At 40.2% G+C, this 25,747-nt stretch overlaps 2 protein-coding genes across 3 annotated transcripts in view; both read left to right on the plus strand.

Annotated features, from left to right (window-relative positions):
- The window catches only part of TRIP11 (thyroid hormone receptor interactor 11), a 29,362-nt gene extending 27,008 nt beyond the window's left edge, over positions 1-2,354 (plus strand). The window contains exon 20 of the mRNA XM_010394265.3: positions 266-2,354. Within this exon, the coding sequence (XP_010392567.2) occupies positions 266-474 (209 nt within the window). The 3' untranslated portion in view covers positions 475-2,354. The remainder of the gene's footprint in view (positions 1-265) is intronic.
- Positions 2,355-14,563: 12,209 nt separating this feature from the next.
- Positions 14,564-25,747, plus strand: part of FBLN5 (fibulin 5) — a 48,582-nt gene continuing 37,398 nt past the window's right edge. Inside the window, exons 1-4 of one of the 2 annotated variants that reach the window (XM_019294017.3) lie at positions 14,564-15,030; positions 17,142-17,196; positions 19,612-19,660; positions 20,808-21,050. In XM_019294017.3, coding sequence (XP_019149562.1) covers positions 14,939-15,030; positions 17,142-17,196; positions 19,612-19,660; positions 20,808-21,050 — 439 coding nt within the window. In that variant the 5' untranslated portion in view covers positions 14,564-14,938. Of the gene's footprint in view, positions 15,031-17,141; positions 17,197-19,608; positions 19,661-20,807; positions 21,051-25,747 lie in introns of both variants that reach the window. The other variant, XM_010394259.4, reaches the window with a different exon arrangement.

Raw genomic sequence — 25,747 nt, forward strand, 5'->3', positions numbered from 1 at the left:
TGCACTTGACTTTAAGGGTCTTTTCCAAACTAAATGATTCTATGGTTCTATGAGAGAAGTCAGAGACAATAAAAGTCTTTGAGGGTGTCTACTGTCCATGGCAAGGAGATTTTCAAGGACTTACATGTTGCAGAAGTGATAGGCAATTTTAGAACGTCTCTGTGAACAAATGCTGTAAAATTGGATAGATTTAGGAATGCTTTTTAACAAAGTGTTTTCATTGTTGGTTTAGGTTTTTGGGGTTTGTTTTTTTCTTATATTCCAGATTCTGCAGTCTCGGGAATGGGTAGAAGACCAGATGCAAATCCATTTATAGCACCTCGATCTGCAGCAGTGCCTCTCATAACACCAGCTACTAGTTCTGGACATCTGCTTATGAAACCTATTTCTGATGCATTGCCTACTTTTACACCACTGCCAGTGTCCCCTGATGCCAGTGCTGGTGCTGTATTAAAAGACCTCCTAAAACAATAGATCATCTTGTATCAGTATGATGAGCACTTTAAGGAAAATGAGAACACTATGTTGTATATAATTTATCACGATGAGGCCTTCTGTAAAAAGTCATGTATTTGACTTCAATTGTACTTTGCTTTTCTTGTACTTACAAACTTATCAGTGCTTCAGAAATTCTAATGGTGGAATGAATAACTGCGTTCTGTATAGCAGGCATTCATTTTGGGCGTGGGTTAAATATTTAACTGAGGAAAAAATCTATCTTGTTGCTAGATTGTCACAAGACAAATTAAAGGATTTTTAAACCTTATGTATACTGGGTTGTTTCAGATATGCATAAGACAGCATTAACTCTTTGGTGTTGAGATCTGTTTTTCCATTAAAATGATCTGCCATCTACCTTACAGAACCAGAACTGAAAGAAATACATAAACCACCCAATTAATGTTGTTTACTTAATGTACTTTTGGACTTATATCTCTTATTTACAAGTTTGATTCTATTTGGGGGGCAATTTGAGGCACATTAATCTCTTTGCACAATGATTTGATATACCCCCCCAGACTAATAGGTGTTTTCAGCAGTCTAATCCATCAGCACTAAGGAGTTAACTAGGGAAGTGAGGCTAGAGATATTCATGTGAAGAGTGGGTAATTTAGCAAATGATACATTCATATATATAAAGACATTGTGCTTTAATGGTCCAAGGTGTATATTTGAGAGACTTTTTATCTTGCAAGATTTTGTAGATCCAAATATAGACTTAAAGCTTGAACACATGTATAGAATTAAAAGGGAGGAAGGTGTTTGCTTATCTCAAATGTGTAAATAGGTCTTTGTAAAGCCAAGGCCAAAGTCAGTTACTGTGTAAATTTTGTTGTGATAACTTGTACGCTTTGTTTGGCAGGTAAAGAATGAAGTTGCATACTAAAGGATAGGAGTCATCCTCATAGTGAATCTGAGATAAAACATCTTCAGTTTAAAATGTGTAATTTCTTAATCTTTTTATATGCCTCTCCTTGTTAAGTCAGTGTTAAGATAACTGTTGTGCAAGTTCTATATTAGAACTGTCAACCTCCTTCATTTTCATTAAGGTCCTGGATGAAAGAGTTATATTTAAATAAAATAATTACTGAAACTTGTACAGAACCAACCAAAATAATGCAAGAAATCTTTGCATTTATTTATATAGAGGTCAAATAGTGAATTTCTTTTGTTGCCTTGAAACCTTGCAAAGGTTTTTTTAATTGCTGTACTTAATTTAAGAGCTGTTTGAATCCTTTGTCTCCAGTATATTAATGTTTCATGGAAGACTTAGCAAACTTGTAAGTGGATTGACCATATTGGGGTTTGATTTTAAATTTTTTACCCCATTATGGACAGTTTGGCAGATTGATTTCTAAAAAGATAGCAGCCACATATTTACCAAAATAAATTCTGTGTTTTGTAATAAATGTATTGAGAATCTCAAATTACCTCAGCTGAGAATATCGCAGTTAGGTACTTCAAATGTAGATCTTCATTTAAACTGGACTGGAACAGCTACCTTTTTTTTTCCATAGCAATTATAAAGTAAAGTGAAATCAGATGGCTTCTGTGCAATCTCCCTTGGTCTTGTAGTCATGGCTGTTCAATGATAAATAGCTGCTTCGCAATAAAATTACCTTTTGGTGAGCCAGAGCAGAAGGAAATGTTTAGTTTTTAAAAATTATGTGACTTACATGTTGTAAATTACAAATGGAGTCATGCTGCTCACTATTCTCTGAAGATACTAATGGAGCAGTTCTTAACTTTTTTTTATGCATTTTTTTCTTCTTCAACTGCAGAGAACTTAATATGTACACATTTCTCTTTCAGGAAGCTTTCTAAATGCCAATAAAGAAAACATAGTAAGACCATTTGTTTCTGCATGCTGTAAATCAGTTCCATTTGTACAATAAGCTGTGAGTTTGAGGAGGGAAGTCTAATACCAAGCAAAGGTACTGAAGAACTTCAGAGTTCCTCATTAAGCTCCTTGAGGGAGAAGAAAATCTATAGCAGAGATACAAAAGGCTTCAGTCCTTAAGTCCTAGGAGGTGGGCTCTGTTGAACTATGGAGAAAATTCTTATGCCTTAGAGGTTTCTGTTGTAAGGCTTGTTCCACAGGTACATTGGTGGGGTTTGATGCTTTGTTAGAAATCAGCTGGGCTTTGTGTTCCAGGCAGTACTTTTGTGCAGAGAAGTGTAGAACAACTTCATTACTTTGTTTCTTTCTTCCTTCTTTGAATGTTTCACAGACCATTACAAACATTCAAGCTTTGTTTTCATTGAATGATTAGTAGATATATTTTTTCCTCTAATTTTTCTTCTATGTTTACTTTGTTCTTGATAACTGTTCCATATATAGTTGCCTTACCAGTTTCCCACGTGTACATACGTGACTCATGTAGTCTGTCCTGTTAATTGTGTGGGTCTTTCACATAGCAGCATGAGGAAAAAAAATCTCTGGAATTTATTAACAAGGTGCAGTAGTTGAAAATTTTCATTCTATCATTTAATGTAATTGTTTTCTTTTCTGTGGCTTTTGCAAGGAAAAAATGGTGTCTGGTCCTCCTAGTTTTGGTCTAACAAGTTATCAGTTATCTTTAGTGGTAAGGTCACAGAATTCTATTAACAGATTCATTTTGCAAACTTGATATAAGGGGGGGGGAAACAAAGGTTAATATTTTCCATTGTTCTCTTTAGACTTTCTCTCTTTTTTTTTTTTTTCCCTGTTCTTTGCTTATCCTGCATTCCATGCAGAGAAGGAAGTAACTGGTTGATCTTTCTAATTGTGAATGTGGTTTGGGGTTTTTTATTGGGGCAGGGCAATGTTGGGGGGTTTTTTTGTTTGTTTTTTTTTTTTTTTAATTAAACTTTCCTGCATTACACCAGTTAGTCACAGCAATATAATTTCACACATTATAGTGACCAGTGTAGAAATAACTTTTTTTTTTTTTAACCAAATGTCAATCCCCTGCATTTTAGTATTTTTTCTTCCTGTCATTCTTGACCATTTTGCGTAAGTTGTTACCAATAAGGCAGGTGATCTGGACTATGTATAGGAGTGACTGACGGCTAAAGTAGAAGAGACAGAATGGAAGATACTTGCCTTGTAAGTATTTCACATTGTCACATACCTCATGAAAGCTTTGCAGTTAATTAATGTCTTCTTACTGCTGATGTCAATATTGATACACTGCTGGGTTTTTGGTATTTTCATAGAATCATGAAACTGCCTTGTTTGGAAAGGGCCTTCAAGATCATCCAGTTCCAATCCCCCTGCCACAGGCAGGGACACCTTTCACTAGACCAGGTTGTTCAAAGTCCCGTCCAACCTGGCCTTGAACACTTCAGCAGATGGGGATCGACAACTTCTCTGTGCAACCTATTCCAATGTCTCACCACCCTCACAGTCAAGAATTTCTTTCTAATATCTAATCAAACCCTACCCTCTTTTAATCTGTAGTCTGTGGAAAAAGTGAAAAAATATTACAATATTTGAGTTATGGTCAACTATTATTAGAGGGTTTTGCCAGTTATTGATAGAAGAGAGTTTAGAAGCGCTGTCACATGTGGTGTTGTAACAAGCACTGACAGACTACAGACCAATGGTATCAGGGAAACAAACTACTTATACCTGTTTTGTGTGTTTGTTAACAAAGGGAGCAAGCTGACCCTTGTACCAGCAACCAAGAATGTTCTATCTCCCTTAGTGTAAAGGACATCTAACTCTTCAGAGAGCTGCCTGGATACTGTTTGAATATTAGCCAGTATCACAAAGGTAAAGGGAATCTTGGCAGTACTGAGTAGTTAGCCGCAAGGTTTTCTTTTTGACATTAGATGCTGCCTGCTTTTCCTCCCAGTGAATTTCCAGATGGTGATGCAAGGTGGATTGAATTGCAGCATGATCAGGTGTGGGAGCACAGACCAAGGAGATTTTACAGATTTGAGGCAGCTAGGAACTATTTATTTCATGTCACTTATGAAATAGTAGCTCTTAGCCAGCACTCTAGTACAGCCACTTAGTAACTAATGTTTGTTGATGGAATAGTCCAAGGGGTTAGGAAAAAAAAGGTGTGTAACACACTCCAAGTGGTGCCTATTTTGTCATTTGGCAGCTTTCTGCCAGGGCTCTCCTACGAGGTGAGCAAAGTCAGATGGTTGATTTTGAGCTAGTGAAAACCGACCAGTGGTATCTCCTGACTCCCTAGAATGGGAAGCACTGTTAAACACAACCCTCTGAGAACAGAAAGCCAAGAGTTATAATGCTTCAAATGTAACTTTTTGTAAATTGGGGGTAGGGAACTAAGGACATTCTAAGGTTTTGAAAATTATTTTGACCTTTTCAGGGCTGCAGAGAAAGACAGCAGCCCACATTAAGCTGGATGTTTAGAACTAAATAAAGCTACACTCATTTGTACAACTTAGCCTGAATCCATGAGTTTCCTGAACAGTTAATATAGTATTACCAACAAAATATACTTACTCTAAGCAACAAAGTTGCAACTGGATGTAAATAGAGCAACAGTAAGAGGTAGTAGCAGTTTTGAGTAAATAGGGATAAAAAGTTCCTAAATGGGAACAAGTATAAGAAATGTAAGCTGCAAACATTATTTCACAGAATCCATTAGAAAAGACTTCTGAGATCATTGAGTCCAAGCTTTGACCAAACATACCTTGTCAACGAGACCATGGCACTGAGTGCCACATCCAGTCATCGCTCAACAACCCTTTCTGTGAAGAAATTTCTCCTGATGTCCGACCTGAACCTTCCCTGGGGCAGCTTGAGGCTGCTGTCTTCTCATCTGGTTGCTTGGAAGAAGAGACCGACTCCTGCCTGGCTACATCCTCCTTTCAGGTAGTTGAAGAGAGCGGTATGGTCACTTTCTCAGGAGAATAAATAGAGATAATGAGAGTGATTCCAGACACTGTTTGGGTGCAGGTGTCTAAGAAGCTGCATAGGGAAAAGGAAATAAGGAATTCAGGTTTCAGCTCATCATGAGGAAAGCCAACCACATGGTGATTGTAAATTTAACCTTTATGTAAAACTGTTTCCTTATCTCCTGCAGTAGTTTTCTTTATTGTTATAAGGTATTAAAGTATTTGAGTGATGCTTTTGTGTGTAATAAAAGGGTATTTTCAGAATTACAAGCAAATTACCAAGTTGATTCTGGTTCACCTGTGTGTTTTGGTTTACATGCTGTACCATGGATACAACACTAAATTGTAGCAGGAGTAAAATTGTAGTAAAGAAAGTGGTTTAAATGGTAGACTGGAGCATTGAAAAATAGTAATCAAAATTGAAACTTTTTCTGGAAATAGATTCGGAAAATATTTAGACTGCACTTTGCTCTATGTTTAAGTAGTAGCTGCCAATAAAAATGAAGACAAACAGAACACTACCTTATTTTTGACAATAGGAGCAGTAACAGATGTATTCAACAGTTTTCAGCTAACATAGAGAAGGCTTATTATGAAACTACAAAAATTTGAGGAGTACAGGATTCTAAAGAAAATGAATGAGTCATAACTAGGGTTGCCAGATCTGTCTGGCCGCAAATGCAGACTGAATAGCACATTGTCTGCAGAGTGCTCTGGATGAAGGACCTGCAGAGTGCCACTGCAGGCAGAGGGGTTGCAGGTGCTACCTCTGTCCTTACTGGACTCTGAACAGAACAGCAACTATGGTGTGCTTCCCAGAACCTGCCAAGTCGGCGGGGCTGGGGATCCAGGGAGCCTGCTGCACTCTGGCTCTGATGTTCTTCTCCTGAACTCAATCAGTGGTTCCAACTGCCTTGTACAGGCACTTAAATAGCCTGATGCTTTGCTGGCAACCTGAAGCCTGCACTGCCCTGGCCAAATGGGACTGGGCAATCTAGTTCATGAAGAAGATTTTCATTAGAAACTAAAATGGAATAGGGAAACATCAGAAATTACTGCAATTGATCGAAGCTGGAGGGCCAACCCTCCTGTTGCAAAAATATGAAGGAAACTCTGGCAAGACACCAAACTACAACTTAATTGAGCCTGTGACTCATAGGGGGAAGGCTACGTGTACTCTGCCACAGCGATGTGGTCTTGACATTGTGCTTGGCACTGAGTCCCCGCATTGCCCAGGGTACTGATGCATCTCTCACTGTTGCCACAGTGCAGAGAGGCAATGTGCTTAATACTGAGAAGTTCCACTTCAAAGAGCAGTTGGACTTACCTTCTTGTGTCCTTCACTCTTTGATCCCCCATCCCTGGTCTCTTTGTAAGTATCTTGGCAGACCTCCTAATGTTCCATGCCCCTGTGCCAAGTCCCCTGGGAGTCTCAGCCACACCTAACTAAGCTTCAGTGCCCATTCCATGGTCCTTTTCTGGGTTGGCCCAGGGTGGCTAAAAAGGCTATAGATGAAGTTAAAAACTTTGAAATGGCAGCTGTTATACAAAAATTCCCAAGTTTTGCTGAAAAAAAAAAATCACATTTGCTATTTACAGGTGCCAGTTAGGAGTTGGCTGGAGCCGGTTTCAATTGCGCAGAGCTAGAGTAAATTTAAAAATAAACTTCTATACCGTGGAGCAGAGCTATTTTTCTGAGGTACGTAGTTCTTAAGGATAGTCTCCAAGAAAACCTATGCCTAAAAGATCACAGAATCATTAAGGTTGGAAAAGACCCTTAAGACCATAAAGGCCAACCTTTGATGGATCATCACCACATCAACTAGACCATGGCACTAAGTGGCATGTCCAGTCATTTCTTGAACACCTCCAGGGATGGTGACTCTACCATCTCCCTGGGCAGTCCATTCCAATGTTTAACAACCCTTTCCATGATGAACTTCTTCCTGAATTTCACTAAATCTCCTGTGCTGTACTACTGATTTCCAGATATTTTGGATTTACTGTTCCATATTTTATTAACAATTATATAGAAACCTATGAAATATAGGATTGTATTTGGTAGTTTTCTTCTAGCACCAGGGCAATTTTGTGAGAGATTGCACTTCAGATAAACAATTCAGCTGTTGCTAACAGTCATATTTAATTCAGTTAACAATTTCTAAATGTCAAGTGAGTTCTGATTAATGGTTTTTCTTCATTTTCTTGATTTTTTATGCAGCCTCTCCTGCTGACATTTCAATTTAGACATATCATTCCAAACAGGATTTTTTTGTTTGTTTTTACTTACTTCTTTTTCTTTTTTTTCTTTTTTATTTTTTTTTTTTTATTCCACCATGGTAATCTCTTGAAGTTTCTCTAGCAAAAACAGATGAAGAAGAAACACTTCACCTTCTACAGTGGTTTTAAATTTTCTAAGCACTATTTTTATACCTTGTTCATCTGTTGGCTTTGCAGACTGGCAGATTTCCTGCTTGTGGTGTGTCTGAAAAAGAATTTATTATTAGCTTTTATGCTTCTTATGATTTGTTTCTCAAACCTTCTTGGCCTGACTTTCTGTTTTTCACATTTAACCTGTCAGAGTTTTTGTTCTTTTCTATTTTCTTTATCTGGCACAACTTCAGCTTCTTGAATTTTGTTATGGAACTGTAGACAAAATGGGGACTGATTGATTTGTCAGGCTCTGGCTATGGACTCTGTTACCTGTACAAGTGCCTCCATTGGAAGAAGGGTCCAGTTCCACTGACCTTTCACATGGCTGCTTGAGGTTCTGGTACCCCACAATTCCCAAATGGATGGGAGCCCTGGGCATGGCTGGGCTGCTTCTGAACGGGGAACTCCTCGTACTGCTCAGCTTCTTCTGCAGTGGCAACCAGTGCAACTCAAAGCAAAGGCCAGCAGATTTAAAACAAAAAAAAGAAACACTCTGTGTTAGAAAATGCATCCTGTTGGAAGATTTTGTATGCTCTGCAGCACACACAGCACGACTAGGAGATGGGAGTACAGCCTGCTCAGTGGAGTTTCTACATTTAGCACACTAAATCACTGCCTTACAGCAGCACTTGTTGCTGCAGACCAGTGAATAATGAGTCTGAAAACAAACAGACAACACACATCATGTTTATCACCCAGTTTCATAGCCAGTTCTTATGAAGCATGGTTAGGTCACAAAAGTAAACAGGTAATTTGTGAAACGGTGTAATCCCTGCTGTGGGAATAAGTAAATTAAGTGTAGTAGTTCTTAAACCGACAAAAAGTTTATAAATGTCTTCTGGGGTTAGGAAGCAGTTGAGAAAGTACAGAACAGTCAAAATTATCTCTCTCCTCATAGGGAAACTTTCTGCCACTCCTATATTTGACTAACATATAGCCCCAAAAATCTTAAGGAAAAGACCCAAAAATGTGCCGAGTGTTTTACTGGAAAAAGAAACCAGAAGTCTTTGCTTACATTGTATTCATTCACCTATGAGAGTGAAACATGTTTTTAAAAAGGGAATGTTTTCCACCACTTGGAAGAAGAGAAGCTCTGGAAAAGAGGGTTGATGTCAAATATTGTCTACTCTGGATTCACCACCAGGGTTCTGGCAGGTGCCCTTACAGAAATAGTGCACATACTTGTGAACATTCAAACACCCCTGTTGAGAGATGGCATTTCCACAGACTTGTTTTGGTTTATTCAGAACCTGAAGTGTTTTAATGGAAAACAGAGAATATGCTCAATGCTATGGTGGCTAATCTTTTGGATAAAAACAAAGTGAGTTGCCAAAGCAGACTAAAAAGGAGAAAGGATGCTCAACTAAATCTGAAAATAAAAACCAAAATCAAACCAACCCAGAACACAAAACCCACCTAAAATATAAGTTCTGTGTGATGGAATTGAAGTACCTGGGAGCCGAGGAAGCACAGGCGAAGCTGGTGTTTTACTGGCACTGATGCCCAGCAGCCAGGGAGAGCTGCCAGGGTAACCAGTAAAGGTGAACCACTGTCTCCAGTCAGCTGCTCTGAGGTGCCACCCAATCCTGCTGTGCCAGATGTGCCCAGTGTGGTGCTTGAGTTAGTAAAGGGCTTGGGAAACTGTGAAAGACACAGCAGTCTTGAGGCATTTTAGCAAAAAATAAATCTGTCCTGAATATTTCTAAGGGAGGTTTTAGTACATACTTCTAACTGTCTGGTCGTAATTGGAGACCAATGGTTTATGTATCCCAGGCACTTGAGAAGACTGAATGTTGGCTTGCTCCAACAGTGAAACAGACTTTAGTCTTGGTCCAGGAGTATGAAGAGTTTTAGGTCTTTATTTATGGAAGGTCATTATTAGCTGAAATTGGCCATAAAGAATTTATGCTTGCTATTAAAAGGGGCTGGTAAACATTTTGTCACAAGATTAAAGAGCATTGTTTTCAACCACATTGTCTAGACCATTTGACAAAAATGCAGGGAAGGCTGCAGCCCAGTTTATGTACATGTCAATCTTATAAAATAAACAAAAACAAACTAAAATATCTGTCTAGTTTCAGGCAAAATGTGAACTGCAGTTACCAGAGCTATGCTGAGTGTCAACAGAAAAACAAGTATAAGTATGAACAGTGGGCTGGGGCACCTTGTTCTTGGATACTCAGAGCAACCAAGGGCGAGAAGGGAGTTCTCAAGTCTATCTTTTGTCTTTAGGTACAGGATTATGTTCCATACACTTTTTACAGGAAAATATTTTAAAAGTACAAATGTCAGTCATCTAAGGATTGAAAACCCAAGAAGAATGTTGCAGGCTGTTGCAAACTAATGCTAATTATAATTATTACTCTCTGCTGGGTGTTGTCACATACACCAAAAATGCTGTGAAAGGCTTTCCTGAGGAAGTTACACTAATCATTTAGTTTGCTTGTTTACCTTACTTTTATTGGGTTAAAAAAAACCCTGAACAATACTGAAGAATTCTTCCGAGAATATTACTCTTTTTTGCCTCAGGCGTCTTCCTAGACTATCCTAGAAAGTACTACGGCTCGACAGGTGATCATGAACATCACATCTGATCTCACTAAAGGGAATATTCCTGAAATAGTTCTGTCTTACAGTAGATGCAGTTCACTGGGCTATTTAAAACTGTTTCGGTTTTGGTATGTACCTGCTAGATTCTAGCACTGCTCATCTAAAGGGACAATTAACGTGTTTTCAAAGCAATAAAGTGGAGTCAGATACTAGTCCTTGTTTAGAGTTGTTGCATTTCAGAATGGATCCAGTGGTGCCTGGGCTTTCCACTGGTGCCTGGGCTTTCCACTGGTAATTTCTATCCTAAAAGAAGTTGTGCTATTAGAAGCTGGTATCAGAGTGACCACTGACCTGTAAAGAGAGTAATAGCTATGAGGTGTTTAACCTCAGCTGAAACCAGGACAAAGATGAAGAGCTGGAGTACACCAAGGACTTCAAGTGTTTATTCCATGTGGTTGGGCACTGTGAGTCCACCTGGTACAACACTGAATGGGGCTCAGCGCGTGGCTCTTTGGAAGCAATATCAGCAGTATCCTCTTCCCAACGGAGCCCGTGCCTCAGACAGACAGGTGATACCCTTGTACAGGAGGAGGAATGGGTGCTGTATTGGATCTGTTTTGCATGGATATCCCATGCCGGTGGTAACTGTACCACATTGAGGCAACTGAGCCCCAAGAGATGGCAGCACAACAGGAACTATTACATTTTCTCCTTCCTAAAAATGATATTGTGAGCTGCAGATCAACACACCACAACATCTCAGGGACCCTACATTCCCAGTACCTTTTAGTTAGCACTACTGATGTCTTTACAATTACATATTGTGTTAATTTTCACTGTTAATTCTAGCTTGTGTTACGTTTGGCTAGGAAAGGAAAATATATGTAGGGCTGTGCTTTTGAGCTACTGGCCTGAGCCATCTGGAACAGGTTATTGCATCATTCATGTTATGAGATGGCAATTATAATTCAGACACTGAATAATCAGCTGATAATCTAAGGTAGTCTTTGAAAAATTATAGGGAACCCTCCCCAAACACCAGGAATTTGCAACTGAGATTCTTTCCTGGGAGGTGGAAGAAATGAGCCCTACTCTTTCTCAGGTGGAATTAGGGTTTGAGACCACATTTCCCGTGTGCTTGGTGTTTGGCAGTAGGATGAGATGTGTGTATGTCAAATCACTGCCTGTCATGTTATATCAGCATGTGACAATATCAAAAGCTTGCTTATTTGGCAGTCTTCAAGAACACTTAGATCAATCTCCACAGTCAGGCAAAAGCTCAACTTGTGAATCTCATGGAGCTTAGATGCTATCAAGACACAGTTGTTTCTGCAAGTGCCCAGCAGTTTTGCTCTGAGTGTTCTACCATTTTTGCTGGTAAAAATATTTGGTTCCATAAAATTTGGTAGGAGCAATATGAAACTTGGACATGTGAGGCCTTAAAGGGCCAGTTATTGACAGATTCTTTTAATGAATTTAAACCAGTCTGTGTGGCTGGGTAAAAGATGTCTAAGACCTGGCATGTAGAATGACTTTGGGCTCACAGACCTACCACCATACAGACTTGTGTGGTTCGACTCTTCTCACAGTCTGACAGTTGTTGAAGATGTTCAGAGTGGGGGAAATTTAAAAATGACAGGAACATCCAAGAAGGGTGTTTGACTGATGTGGTTCTGGAGAAATGTAAGAACAATATCAGAGTTTAAAAAGGAGATCAAATGTTGTAAAACTTAGAGGATGAGGACTTGTTTCTGTGAGGAAGATTTTCTGTTCAGGTGTGCTGAGTGTAATTAACTCTTCTTAAGTTCCCTGACCTATTTACAACTTTTTTCTTAGCATTTAAAATCTGTCAGATTATGTTCTCCAGTGCTGAGGGCTCCTGTTCATCCAATCCTGTGCTTTATCTGCAGGAGCATGGCTCAGTTCATATGTGCAGCTGTCTCATCCAAGGAGAGTAAAGTTATGCAACACTGTTTATGTCCCCCTTATGATTATATATTACACAATTTTCAAAATCCAAGTCTTAATTGGAGATATAGTTTCAACCCTAGCTATACACAAAGCAAACTTTGAAGAACATGATTATTTAACAGAGTCCCATTTTATACTGGGGACTGTTCCACACCTTCTCACAAAGACAAAGGAAATGTCAAGCTAATCTAAATGAAGTAATGGATTTTATAACACAGAGGGATATTTGAGACTACTGAAGTGAGAGCACTGCTAGAGAGGAAATTTAGCCACCATCATAAGCATAGATGCTGAAGGTGTCAGCACAGGGTGTTGAAAGATGCTTTGAATTGTCCACTTTTATAGGTATCGTGAACAAAAGGGGGTTTATGCCCTACAAATTCCTTCCTTTATGCAACTCTTCATACCAAAGGGAGTTGTGAGAAGGCTGTGGCTGCATCTCATTGTTTTGTGACTGATGGTAGTTACAGAAAGGTACTGCAGAAATTCCATTTAGCTGCAACATCAAATCCTTTTATTTTGGAAAAAAACAGTCACCATGCTGTAAATGAGCCCAGGTTGTGGTTTGGTACACTTCTTATACTCTGGTTTTTATCCACTTCAGCTGTCAGATGGAGACAGGCAAAATCAAAACATTTGTACAGTATTTCGTCTTAAAGGAGCCCCTTAGGTGGTGAGATTTGGATTCACCTCCTGTCTCTGGGGCTGGAGCACCTCTGCCAGTTGGCTGATTGGATCAGAACTCTGAGGCAATTATTTGGGAGCAGACTGGTGCTGCACTCATACAGTGATTCTGGCATGTGTGCAATGATTTTACCATGTGATTGTAGAAAAATTCAGTGGATTAGCAAGTGAAGTATCATCAGATGAAGCAAGCTCTTCATCCACACAGCTGGATGCACAGACCGTTTGCTTTCCTGTAAAGCTGTTTCTCATTGTGTCGGTAGATTTTCACTCTTCTAACATACAGTAAGCACTGCTACTCTTAGGTCTGTTAGCTCTCCAGGTTATTGAGTGTATTGAGAAACTCTGGTGGTATGGAGCAATGAGAATACTCACTGTTAACCATTTGCCACAATGAAAATTTCCCTGGTCTTTGCTTGCTATCCTCTCTTGCCTGTTTTCTGACCCATGGCAAAACTCCTTCCATGCCCAGCAGCTTCTTCAGAAGTCCCTTGTGCAAGTATTTGTTAGGCTTTTGGGAACTTTATTTAAAATAATTAAATTGGTTCTTGTTTGTCTGCAAATGTATAGACACTCTTTGAATAATTCTAGGTGAGTGTTTAATTTTTCATGCAGTGCAAGCGATGCAAGCAAGCCAGAGAGACAAACTGTCAGGAATGGCCCAAAGCCTCTGGTGCTGTCATTTTTGAAAGGTAATGTGGACAATTACAGCCAGTTAACAAGGTACAGAGCTCTTGAGCTTCCCATTGGCTCCAATACAACTTGTGGGGGCTCAGCACCCCTAAAGCAGCTCAGTCTGTGTATCTCAAGCTGGATGTCGATGCTTAGGGGCTAGTTTTATTAATATCTGTTATATCAACTGTACTTCTGTTTCTCAATCTGTTACACAGAGATGTATGATAATAATTTCAGGTTCCTTAGAAATAAAGGGTTTTCTCAAATGGGACACTCAACAGAAATTCAAAGTTAGTTGTTTAATGTCCATGTCTGTGTTTAATTTCAGTGTTCATCTTTGGATCTACTATAATCTTTGCTGCATCTGATTGCTTACCTTTCACATCTCATAAATGTTCTGCTTGACCTACTAAAGCTCTGCCTGTGGCAGAGTTGCAAAACACCTGAAAAAGTACTTTATTTCCTTCCTCTTCAGTCATAACTGGAGATCTGCAAGTTATGCTTTTCCTAAGAAATACTTCATATCATAAACTGCTCCCTTAAGCATGGGATCAGTTTAAAAAGGGCCAGTGTTTGCAGACAAGCCATTTGTTTTCCTTTGAATGTTTAATTTGTTTATTCCTGTTTTCAAATAATCCCCAAGCAATATAGTTCCTGTAGCTGTGATCATCGTGAATTTGAGTTATTCACCTCCCAGAGGGTCAGACCTTTCATCAGTATGCCATTGGCACAGAGCAGCGAGTGTTGCATATTCATTGTCCAGGACACCAGCTAGAGGGCCTCCAAAAAAGCCTGACTTTTTTTTGTTCTCAGAGCAAGGAAAACAATCCCTTCCCTTCTCCAGTCCCTTGATAAGGGTTTCTGTCCAATAACGGTGCTCTCTGCTCTGAGGCACATTTAACTGTGAAGTTTGCAGCGGGAGAGGCTTTCCTTCAAGCTGTTAGTGTTTTATCCTGGCAGGCTCCTCGAGGTTGTTGTGAGGAGTCTAGCCAGTTGGTGAGCTTTGTAATCTAAACCAGCTGTCCCAGGCTGAGGCCCCCATTTGCATTGTTTAACATACTTAGAAAATGAAGTGTTCATTTTTAACATTCCTCCTCCAATTGGTTTAATGCTGAATTACAGAAGAGAACTAAGCAAAACCAGGTGCTTTCTCTGTATTCTCTCCAGTGTCTGAGGAGGTACAGACGGCTCCCGATCTTCTCCATTACTTGCCATTTCATTCTTTGGACTATAAATGACGGAGGAACTGAAGTGCTAGCAGAGGGTAATGTTTGGAAAACTTTCTAGTTATTCATCAGCACAGACTCTGGGTTTTTTCCACCTTTCCCCAACGGTTTTGGACATGCAAGGATTAAGAAGGTAAGTGGTATGCATGAAACTTCTTTACTTACTGACGGGAAACCTACTTGTGGAAAATAGCTGTGGCAGGGACACATTATGCCAATCCACTTGCTAAAGCCATTTGCAAAGAGACAGGATCTCAATGGTCAGAGGTGGGGAAAGACGATCTGCCTGTTATTAAAGCTGTGCTGTCTCTGACGAGTTCCTTCTTGATCTGTGCTTATACTCTGCGCATCTGCGGGAGTGCTGAACTGCAGCAGCAACGATCCCACTGGCTACAGTGATTGATTGAAGTTAATTAGTTACTATTGCAGAGGTTAATTACTAGTTTAAAATATTTTGCCTGCTGGGCAAGGTACTGTGACCAGCTGCATATAGTGTTGATAGGTTATGCTGCATGTCTGTTATTAATTCTTGAGGGGATTTTAGATCTAAAGTAAATTGAGATCTAAAGCAAATTGAGATCGTGGGTGCAGACAGAACATGTACGAGGCAGTAAGGTCACCCCCCCACCAAGAGGAAAGAATATATCATCTTGTAACAATGGAAACTAAAGACTGTCTAAAAACATTTGAGTTTTGTCTGACTGTTTTGTAGGGGATTTCATTATTGTGCACTGTCCTGCAGCAATGTGCAGCATTGCCCAGTTGCTGGGTATGTCAGCCTTCTGCTATAACCTGTTGTATTCCCTCCCAGTGCTGTTCTTGCTATAGGCAAAGAACAGTCTTTATAGCACACTTTAAAATCTCTTCAAAAAGGTTTGAGGAATCACTAAATTAAGTGCAAGCCTGGGATAAAATTGTAGTTTGAATGCTATACATCAGACTCTGAGGAAAACTCTGTGCAGAATTTGCCTTTCCTTGTCACTCAAAAGTTGCCAACAAGCACAATCTGTCTCCACAGCACTATGAACAACCATTTTAGGGTTTGTGTTTACTTTTCAGAGCTTGTCTCCATCTCCTCATTTAAAACAAATCTGTTCTAATGTGTCAGTCATTGTGTGTGGTTTTGTCTGATGCATTTGTAGGTCTTGCTCAGCAGCTCAGTTTGCACTGGAAATCAGAGACAGCTCTAAGAGAGAAAGCTGGCAGCTCACATGAGTAGCAGAAGTAAGGCTACCTCAAATATCTGCTGCTTCCTGTACTGGTTTTGTGGGAATGTATTGTATCCAATTGCCATTCAGAATTACAATCCAAGATAAGCAAGGTGTGGGTCTAGTGGTATTGGGAAGTTTTATATAAAGCAGCAGCAAAACACTGAAATCCACAGTACTTAGAAAAAAATAACTTCTGACTGTGCTTTCATGGTTTTCTATCTGTTAGTAAGTATTTGGAGGTGGGAGGTTACTTGACCATAACTTTTATGCTCCGGGTAAGGAGCTCCAAAAATAGCTGTAGGGCTCTGTCAGTGAAGGATCCTCTTCTTTCAGCTGCAGTGGAGAGAGACCCAGTAGGGACCACTAGATGTAAAGATGATACACCTAGGGAAGGCTCCATTGAAGATAACAGCTTCTAGTAGTGGGTGACCTGGCACAGTGTGTCTCCTTCCAGAGCAATTACTCAAGACTGAGTAAAGGTACAGAATCTGGCCCCAAGAAAATGGATTCATCTCAGATAGTCTCCTGGGGATGAAACGCGGTTTAGCGGTTGGAGCAACTGGCTTGGATTCAGGACCTCCTGCAGCCCTGCCAACATGTCACACTGTGAGCTTAGGCAGGGCCTTGCTCTGGTTTACCCATCTGTAAAACGTGCACAGTGTGCAAGAAAAGCTTTCATTTTTGCAAAAGAAAGGTGTCAGAGAGGGGCAAAACCTCTTTATTGAATATTGCACACTTGTTCATTTAACAGCTGCTGTTTGGGGTGTCATAAAAATTAGATTAGTCCATAGACATGTACAGTCTGGTTTCAATCCCAGTTGCATAAAACCATAGCACCATCAGAGTCACTGACTCTGAGACCTGAATCTGGCCCACAGTTGTATTACTCCTTCTCCAGAGGCCAAATTCATGTTAGCAAAACTGTGGAATACACTGAAGTGTCACTAGAAATTAATTTGTCCATGTATATTTAATTCTATGTAATGAGCCTGGATATCAGAAGATTTTCAGCCATTTTTTATGTACATTACAGGATACTGACTGCTTTCACACTGGCTGTCTGCCTTTCAAGCCTTGGAAAAGCACAGGTGAGAGGTGCACACAGAGATGTATGTACTGTTTTGTACTGAATTGCTATATGGCATGCAACTTAACTGGCTAGTAGGTGGTAGGAAGCTCTGTGGTCTGGGGTTTACATGAAAAGGAAGTTGTGTGGTCTAGGGGTTTAGAGGGGAGAACTTGGAGCCAGCAGGATTCTGGAGTTGAACATGGATTGAGCTTACTGACTCGTCCTTGCCAGCTCAGCAAAATATCCCTGCAGAAACCTGGACCTCACCAAAAACCTGATTCTGCCTCTAAACTGAACACTTCTGGAACAGAAAATAAGAAAAACTATCCCATGAGACCAGAGACCACTCAGTTCTATTGTGAGAAACATCCACACTTGGAAAATTCATTCATATAAATACACATTTTCTGTGTACAGCAGGTTCATGTCTTAAGACCATTTAATTTTGGACTGTGATCCTGAATGACTGTATCCCAGTTTTCATTTTCACTTATGCCCAAACCCATTTATGTTCAAGAGGGGGGTTGGAAATAAAGCACTCCAGTTCTTGAAACAGCAGAATCATTAGTTCTTTGTGTGCTTGGGCTCCAAGTAACTTTAAATCAGGAAAAACTGTTCCTAAAGGCATGCTGTTTAGATTTCTAGTTGATAGTCCAGATATATTCAGTCTCCAGAGCTGTGTTTCTAAATGCCTTCACCAAAAGTCCCTGAAATGTAGTGGTTTTTCTTCTATTACATTGAAAATTTCCTGCACATGGCATGCTTATCGATATTTTTGTGAATATTGGATCTGTATGGGAAATGCTTTTCATGCCCCTGGAGAATTTTTGAGATATCTTTAAGGGTTTGTTTTTATAATTTAAAAAATATTGTTTACATTATAATTTTTATAAAAACATCTTGTAACATAAATTGATTTTTGAAGTTGCTTTGAAAAAACAACTTGAAGTTGAAATTAAAGCAATGAGTTATTTCTGAAAATACTGAAACTGGTACTTTTGACAATACTGGAATCTTTTCTAGAATAAAGTTCTAGAAAGTTGTTGAAACCAGTTCTACGGTAGTTCAGTGTTTCTGAATCATCATTTATTGTCTGGAACAAAATAATTTTGTTAAAAACTATCTCAGCTTTTCTGGCTAACCTAGGTGTAGTGTATGTACCACACTCAAAAAGGGGAACAAAAGGTAGAGTACACACATTCTTTAAAACATGAGGGTGATTATACATTCTCCCATTAGAATATCTTGGTTTTCCACAACATGATACCAAAACGTCTTGGATTGCCAAAATAAATAAAGGCAGAATTTCTCCGTATTTGTCTGACACTTCTAGCAGTGGTTTTGTGCATTCATATGTGCAAGTGGCAGGTGCAGTCCAAACAGTGCCATGTGTTTCACTTCATGTCCTGTCTCTAGGTCCTGCAATGACCCACTTCCACTGACTCACCCCTCTAACCCTTTGTCCCCCATCTACAACTTACTACTTTTCCAAACATCAACTAAGTACTTTATTCCTCCACTCATTTCTTCCATAAAGTCCAAGAATAAGTGTCTTTATCATTAAGAAACAACAAAAAAGGAAGAATCTTGAACACACTCCATCCCTCTACCCTCTGGTTGTTTCAGTGGTTCCTGTTTCCTGGATATTTCTTGTTTACACTCCTTAGTACAACCTATTTACTGGAAGATCCTGTGCTTGTGTCAATTGCTGAATAGCTGGAGGCCCATTCAAAATCTAGGAAGAGCAGGGAATAATTTTAACAGGCTTTGAAACCATCATCACCAGGACTTTCACCGGTTTAGAAATGCTGAGGTCACTGAGGAGGTGCTGAAGACTCAAGGCTGCAGCCCTAATAATGACCAGGACCACAGAATAGGAAGGGACAAGGCTTCCAGTAACAGTGAATGCCTAGAATGTCTTGTCTACAGATTTATCCTCTAAAAATTACAAGGTTTGGTAGAAAGGAAGAGCCTTATTTTTATTTGTTACATTTCAACTGTGGCTACAGATCAGTCAATGGCTAACGTGTCGTGTGCTGAATGGGCTGTCTGGGGAGCTTTAGAGCCTGTGAGAGACGTAGCAAGTACCTTTGAGATGAACCCCCCTGCTCTGGCAAAAACAAGACCCCAAACTAGAAGACTGCAATTCTGTGCTAACAACTCATAACACATTGCGCATTGGTGAGCCTTGGGCAGAGGAACAGCCTGACACTGCCACCACCTAAAGGTGCCACTCCTGGGCTAAGGGGCTGGAACACATGCTGAGGCCTCAGGTTCATGCTTTGCTGCCTGTCCTCTGGGGAAGGGACTTTATTTTGATGTACAGCATCATGCTGAACAATTGTACTAATTATAATAATCCAGATGAGCATTTGATTCTGCAAACCTCTCATTTCACAGTCACTGAGTGTCCTTTTTTCTCTCATTTTAGCAGCAATGCACTAATGGGTTTGACCTGGACCGTGCCTCTGGGCAATGCTTAGGTAGGACTTTCATTAAATCAATACATTTAAATTTGGGTTCAGAAATTCTGAATTTATTGAGTTAACATTGTGCTGCTCTTACTATGTTTTAGTTGAAAAGTTCTTACTGTGTGACAAATATGTGTGTTTGTATACATGTACATACAACAAATATGTGTATATATAAATATGCGTGTGTGTGTCTTTACATATCACTGATCTTTGACATTGTTGAGATACTAACAGGCTGTCAGGGCTACTCAAACAACAGTGATGCATTCTGATAAAGAGCTCAGTCTAGTTGCCAAAGGACGAGGATACTCTCCTTCTCTTTCTCCTTCAAAGTCAGGATTTATTGTCTTTGGTGCCTGTCTCCACCTGCAGGCTCAGAGAAGTCTTCCATTCTCAGCACTGAAACCAAGTAAACTGAGTTGAGGTAGTGTAAGGAAATCTGCTCTTTGCCCAATAGCATCTTTTTATCAATGGCGTTCAGTCTCCTGGCCAGCATCTTCTACATGCAATAAAGTCATTCAAACAGAAAGGGAAAAAACTGCAGCAGATTGTTTGCCCTGCCATAGCCTACTGCTTCTGTGGCCCAAGAACCAGGGGAATGCTCAGTTTGGCTAAACCAGTTGTATCTTTCTAAATTTAATTCAGCAACATTCTCAGCCAAAGCAAGAAAGAGGCCTGAACTTTGTCCCCAGATCTGAACATCCCTAACTTTTTCTGTGGGAGGGAAGTCGAGACTTCTAAAGCAGCATCCAAATTTCACAGCTGGGCAGACAAACCACCAGTTTCTGAAATCCTGATCTGCATGTTGTGGTTTGGACAGACTCTCTAGCAGGAAGAGGCAGTAGCATGCTGCAGCCATGTGTAAATCAGTGTTCAAACCAAACTTCTATGGAATAGCAAAGCAGTCCTTGTCCTCTCCCTTTATCCTCTAATAGTGAAATAAAACAAGTAGATCACAGGATATGTTGAATATATGGGATGCTTCCTGTTTTAGTACAATCTAACTTCAAAGTGAGGCTCCACAAAGAAGGATTAGCCTTTTTGATGGAGAATATAAATTTTTTTTGCACCGTTTTGCAAAAAACACGTTAACTATTTTTTTAACGGGTCCCATTAAGGAGCAATCACTCTTTTAACTTTTGCAATTTCGTTCCAGATATTGATGAATGTCGGACTATTCCTGAGGCCTGCAGAGGAGACATGGTGTGTGTCAACCAGAATGGTGGCTATTTATGTGTCCCCCGAACAAACCCAGTGTATCGATCACCGTATCTGAGTCCTTATTCCAATGTTTATCCACCGCCCCCAGCACCAGGCCCTGTTCCTAACTACCCTACAGTTACAAGACCTCTGATTTGCCGATTTGGTTTCCAGTTGGATGAAAACAATCAGTGTGCTGGTAAGTAGTAGAAATCTTCCTTCTATATTTTCATTTATATTAAAGCTTGTCTGCCATTGCAGAAACAATTGTCTTGCAGTTGTCCTTCAGTTATTGCAGCAGTCAAGCCCAGCATTTTGAAGTACAATTTTTTTTTTAGGATATGAGCTGTATATTTCATATCAGCATTATTCAATGCAAACTAAGATATAATTCAATCCTATTATTTAATCAGGAAAGCCACTTTCATGAAAGAAGTAATGGTTTTATGAAATAAACAACCACCTGATGGCAGGTGATTTGTCAGTACATCAAAAGCATGCCTTTTATGCTTATGATTCTGCCCATGAGAGAGAAAGTGGCCTTTCATTTGAAGTGTTAGGTGGGGCCTGGGGAAACTTGGCTGTATGTGAGCTGGTCTTTGACAAGAAAAAAAAGCCCAAACCAGAGATTTTTTTCTCTTTCAACAGAGATTTTTGCCTCTTTAGACTAAGAAACAGCACTTACTTCAAAACTGCTGCAGAAAAACACAAGAGCTAAAACTAACTTGTCTTTTGGGCTTATTCTGCCCTATTGTCTGAAATTTCTGGCAGGGCTTGGTCGCAGATGATGTACTTTGTTTGTTTCCCTACTGAAGAGACCACAAGAGCTTCCCCCACAGGACCACAGGAGCTCTGAAAGTCTAGAGTTAAATTCAGCTACACTGGGACACATTTTGAATCACTGTCCTTTCCAAAGTGGGAAAAATGTATTTTCTAACCAGCACTCATAGTAATCCTGACTGGAAAAATTAAAAATAAAATTAAAAAAAAAAAAAGAAAAGAAGAAATTATAAAACTGGGGGGGGGGGGGGGGTGGTGTTTGAGGAGTTTTTAAATCCTGGGATAACTGGAGAGTTTGCTGTAAAAATAAGCATTTTTAATATCTGGTCCTTTGAAAATTGCCTCTAGTCTTTTTCATCTTAGCAAATTGATCAACCTGTTACTTTATCTACTGCTTTGTAGATTTCCAGGAGTGTTTTCATTTTGCTCACTTTGCTCTAGATGATTCAGGAAATGGGGTCGTTAGTAGAGAAGAAGTGCTGAAATGAAAGTGGAAATGAAACCTCTGAATTATATGGTCTGGTCTGCTCCATGCAAACCAGAATAATCAAAACAGGTAGATTTAGGAAACTTTTACAGTGAACTTTCCAGCCTCCAAAGGGCACATTTGTTCCTATCCATGCTGGCGGAAATGGGAGGACTAATACTTTTTTCAGTCAGGGCCGTTCGCTTCTGTCATTTTACTTTTCAAATATGTGGGATTTAATTGTAAAGAAAGTTTGGTGATGAGAAACATTAATAAGAATGCATGGGAAAGGACAGGCTGCCATTTGAGTACCACAGCAAGCTGGGAGCAGTTTTTGAAAGTCCGCATCAGATTTGAATTTGGGCAGATGATGTGCTAAAGGAAGAAAAACAAAACTAAAAGAAAACAAGACCTGTCAGGGGTCTCTGCTGGGGTTAGATTTCATTCTTTACTTAGTGAAATTCTCTGAAGACATTCACTGTCTTGATGCAGTATTTATTGTTGTATCTGTGTGCCTTTTGTACCTGTGTGCCCAGGATGGAAAGTGTGGTCACCAAAGGGAGTGATTCGGTCCATGTCTCACTGTGGTGATGGTAGAAAGGCCTGATCCCATTTCCAGGATTCCTGGAGCAGTTATCAGGGTTATGTGCAGTTCCATGCTTGAAGTCCTTGGAGGCAAAACACCAGGGAACCTTGACAGGGTCCTCAGGAACAACCAAAATTTTACCTAGGTTATTCAAGAAAGTCTGAACCAAGGAATCATGGCATCTATAAGCCAAATATAAGCATCACTCATGTTAATGGTTTTTCAGTTGCTCTATGCTTACCTCCTTGTCCATCTTCAGCATGCTCTTAGGATACAAAGCACTTCAAGGGCTAATTTTGTGGTGGAATGGTAGAAAAGAGTGAACTAGAAGTTATTTTGCCTAGTAGCTGAGCCACTATGTAACTTACAGGTTTGCTATGTTGGTGTTCAGACACTACCCTCCAGCACCTTCTTTCCAAATGAAATTAGTCACAGGTATTTCCATTAGAGATGATGAGATTTTCTGCTACTGACTGCAGGGGAACCAGAGTTATTCTCATGAAATTGTGTCTGAGCAATCTGCAGATTTTAACAGAGTACACATTTTTGTCTGGTCAGATATCAGGTTATAGATCATAGTCACATTTTACTGCTAGGACAACAGAAATCTTTACTTTTGCCTTGAATTTCAGTCAAAACAGCTTATTAAATACAGGAACCTTTTCTGGGAGATTGGGAGATTTGCAGCCTCCACTTTGAAGCACTGAGGTTGTTCAAGAGACTTCCAAAGTGAAACAGGACAAGAATTTGATCTGAAAGCTGTGTGAGTTTGTACTAGTTTGAAAACAAACCAGTGGGAGGCACCAAGTCAGAATAACAAGTTAATGGGAATTAAAGAAAAGGAAAAAAAGTAAAAGAAAACACTGGTTCAAACTGACAGAGTCAAGGTACAACCTGACACCCTGTTAGGCAGGGTGGTGGTAGCAGTCTGGTAGAATGGTGGCTGCAGTCCTCTGAAGCAGTGATCCTGTAGTAAAAAGGTCTGCTCTTCCTCAGAAAGTCCAGTGGTGGCTGTGTAGCTCCTGTCCTCTGGAAATCCAGTGGAAAGGGTTGTCTCTGGTGTTCAGAGTCCCAGATTATATCCATGATGGGATGCTTAGTTCCTCCCTCTGGGTGGAGCATCTCACAATGGGGTAATGAGTCATGAGGCCAAGTGTTGATTAGGCTCATTAACAGAAGATAGTCCGGAGGGAGTTATCTCTGAGTCAGGTGGCAGGACAATGATGGGCAATTAACAGAAAGATAGTCTGGGGGGAGGAGGCAAGGAAACACTGCCCCACCTGATTTCAACAGCTCATGAGGATGGTAATAGAATACACTGCAACCCAGGACAGAGTTCTAACAAGATCCTTCTTTTGCTTTTTTCTACCTCTCCACAAAATGCAGGGAGGCTGCAAGAAGGTCGCTCTGTCCCCATCTGGCACCTGGCCTGCTTGCCGAGGCCCCACATTCCTTGGCTCTCAAGGGAACGTGCACCCCTGGTTGTTCACATAACATTTCCTCTCATGGGGCTGCTATGTTTCAACGCAGCAAAAAAAATAATCCATTCTTCTCCCTTACAAGCTTTTTGGCCTCATCCTTTCTGGCCTGGTCATAGGCAGTGGTTAGGTGTCCACAATCCTTCCCTATCCTGGTCACCACTCAGTCTTGCCAAGACTCTTTCATCTCCAGATTTTGTCCTTTGTGAAAGGACTTTCCTGGCTCAAGTGCCTGTCAAAGACACCTGTCAGTGACGACTCTGCCCACTCCAGTGTCCTCTGTGGGCTGCAGAAGTACCCATAGCCATTTGTGGTAGCAGACAGAGAAAGCGTTTAATGATAATTACTTCTCAAGTCTTCTGTGGGTTTAATTCCTAATACATGGTATTTCTTACCCCTGGAGTTGTTGAGTGCTTTGTATTTTGTATGTGTAAGTGTTCTGTGTTTTCAACAGCACGAAGTTTTTGTAAATCATTCCAAAGCAGGTTGGGAATGATTTATAACCACAATTAATGCTGGAATAAAAGACCACATACAGAAAAAAAGCAAAGAACATCTAGTGCAAGAGCACTGTTTGAACTGTTAGTCTTCTAACATTACTTCTCTATAAATACAGAAGGGGTTAGTCATAATAATGACTTTTTGCCCAAGGAACTTGGTCTAGTAACTGTTGGCTCCAGTTTACTGGAGTGAGGGCCTGTGTTCTTGCATTATACATTCATAAGCTGAGAGCTCTTTCCAGTTTCCTTTCACTCCACCTTGCTGTTTCCTGATTTACAATGATCTTCAAAACATGCCTCAAACACAGATCCTTCTGGGCATTGTGGAAAGAACAGTAGTGGGTTGGCTCTTATTATTGCTTTCCCTCCAATTAATGCAAACTCACAATGTGGGGAGATGATGGGGTTGGAGAGGGTTGAATAGAGATCAGAGAAAGCAGACCTCAAAGACAGAGAGGTAGATGTTAGGAAAAGTACAAGCATAAGGCAAGATGAGTATGACCTAGAGACAAAGAGAAGGGAGGAGGACAGAGGAGGTGATTATAAAAAATACCCAGCATAATTGTTATTTTTAAAGCAAAAATTAAAAAGAAAAAGGGAATGGAAGGATGCTTTCTCCAAGTATAAGAGAGAGTTGTTTTTCATGCCCCATTTGTGCAGTAGTCATTGCTTCAGCTTTCCTCATTTCTCAAAGATTGTCAGGACCTCCTACATTCCCCACCTATGGGTCCCCAGTCCTACATTTGTGGAGTGAAACTCCTTCCTTCAAAAGATTACCTTTGCACAGATGGGTTTTAGATCTTTTATATTACAAGCATACCTAAAACCCACATCCAAGCCTGCAATTGTACTGCCCTGCCTTGTGCACAACCTCATTAAGAGCAGCCTATGTCTAGATGAGTTTTCAAGCAAAATGAAGGAACCAGATGTGCCTGTGTGGGGAAAGGAGAGGGAAATTAAGAGACAGAGAAATGAAAGGAAGTGCCCAGGTCTTGCATCAGGCTCATGGCTGTGCTGGGATAGAGCCCAGAGTTCCTTATCCAATGGCTTAGCCACCAAGCCAGGCTGCCTCCTCCTAATGACTTT

This window comes from Corvus cornix, chromosome 5 (genome assembly GCF_000738735.6).
Source record: "Corvus cornix cornix isolate S_Up_H32 chromosome 5, ASM73873v5, whole genome shotgun sequence".
NCBI lineage: Eukaryota > Metazoa > Chordata > Aves > Passeriformes > Corvidae > Corvus > Corvus cornix.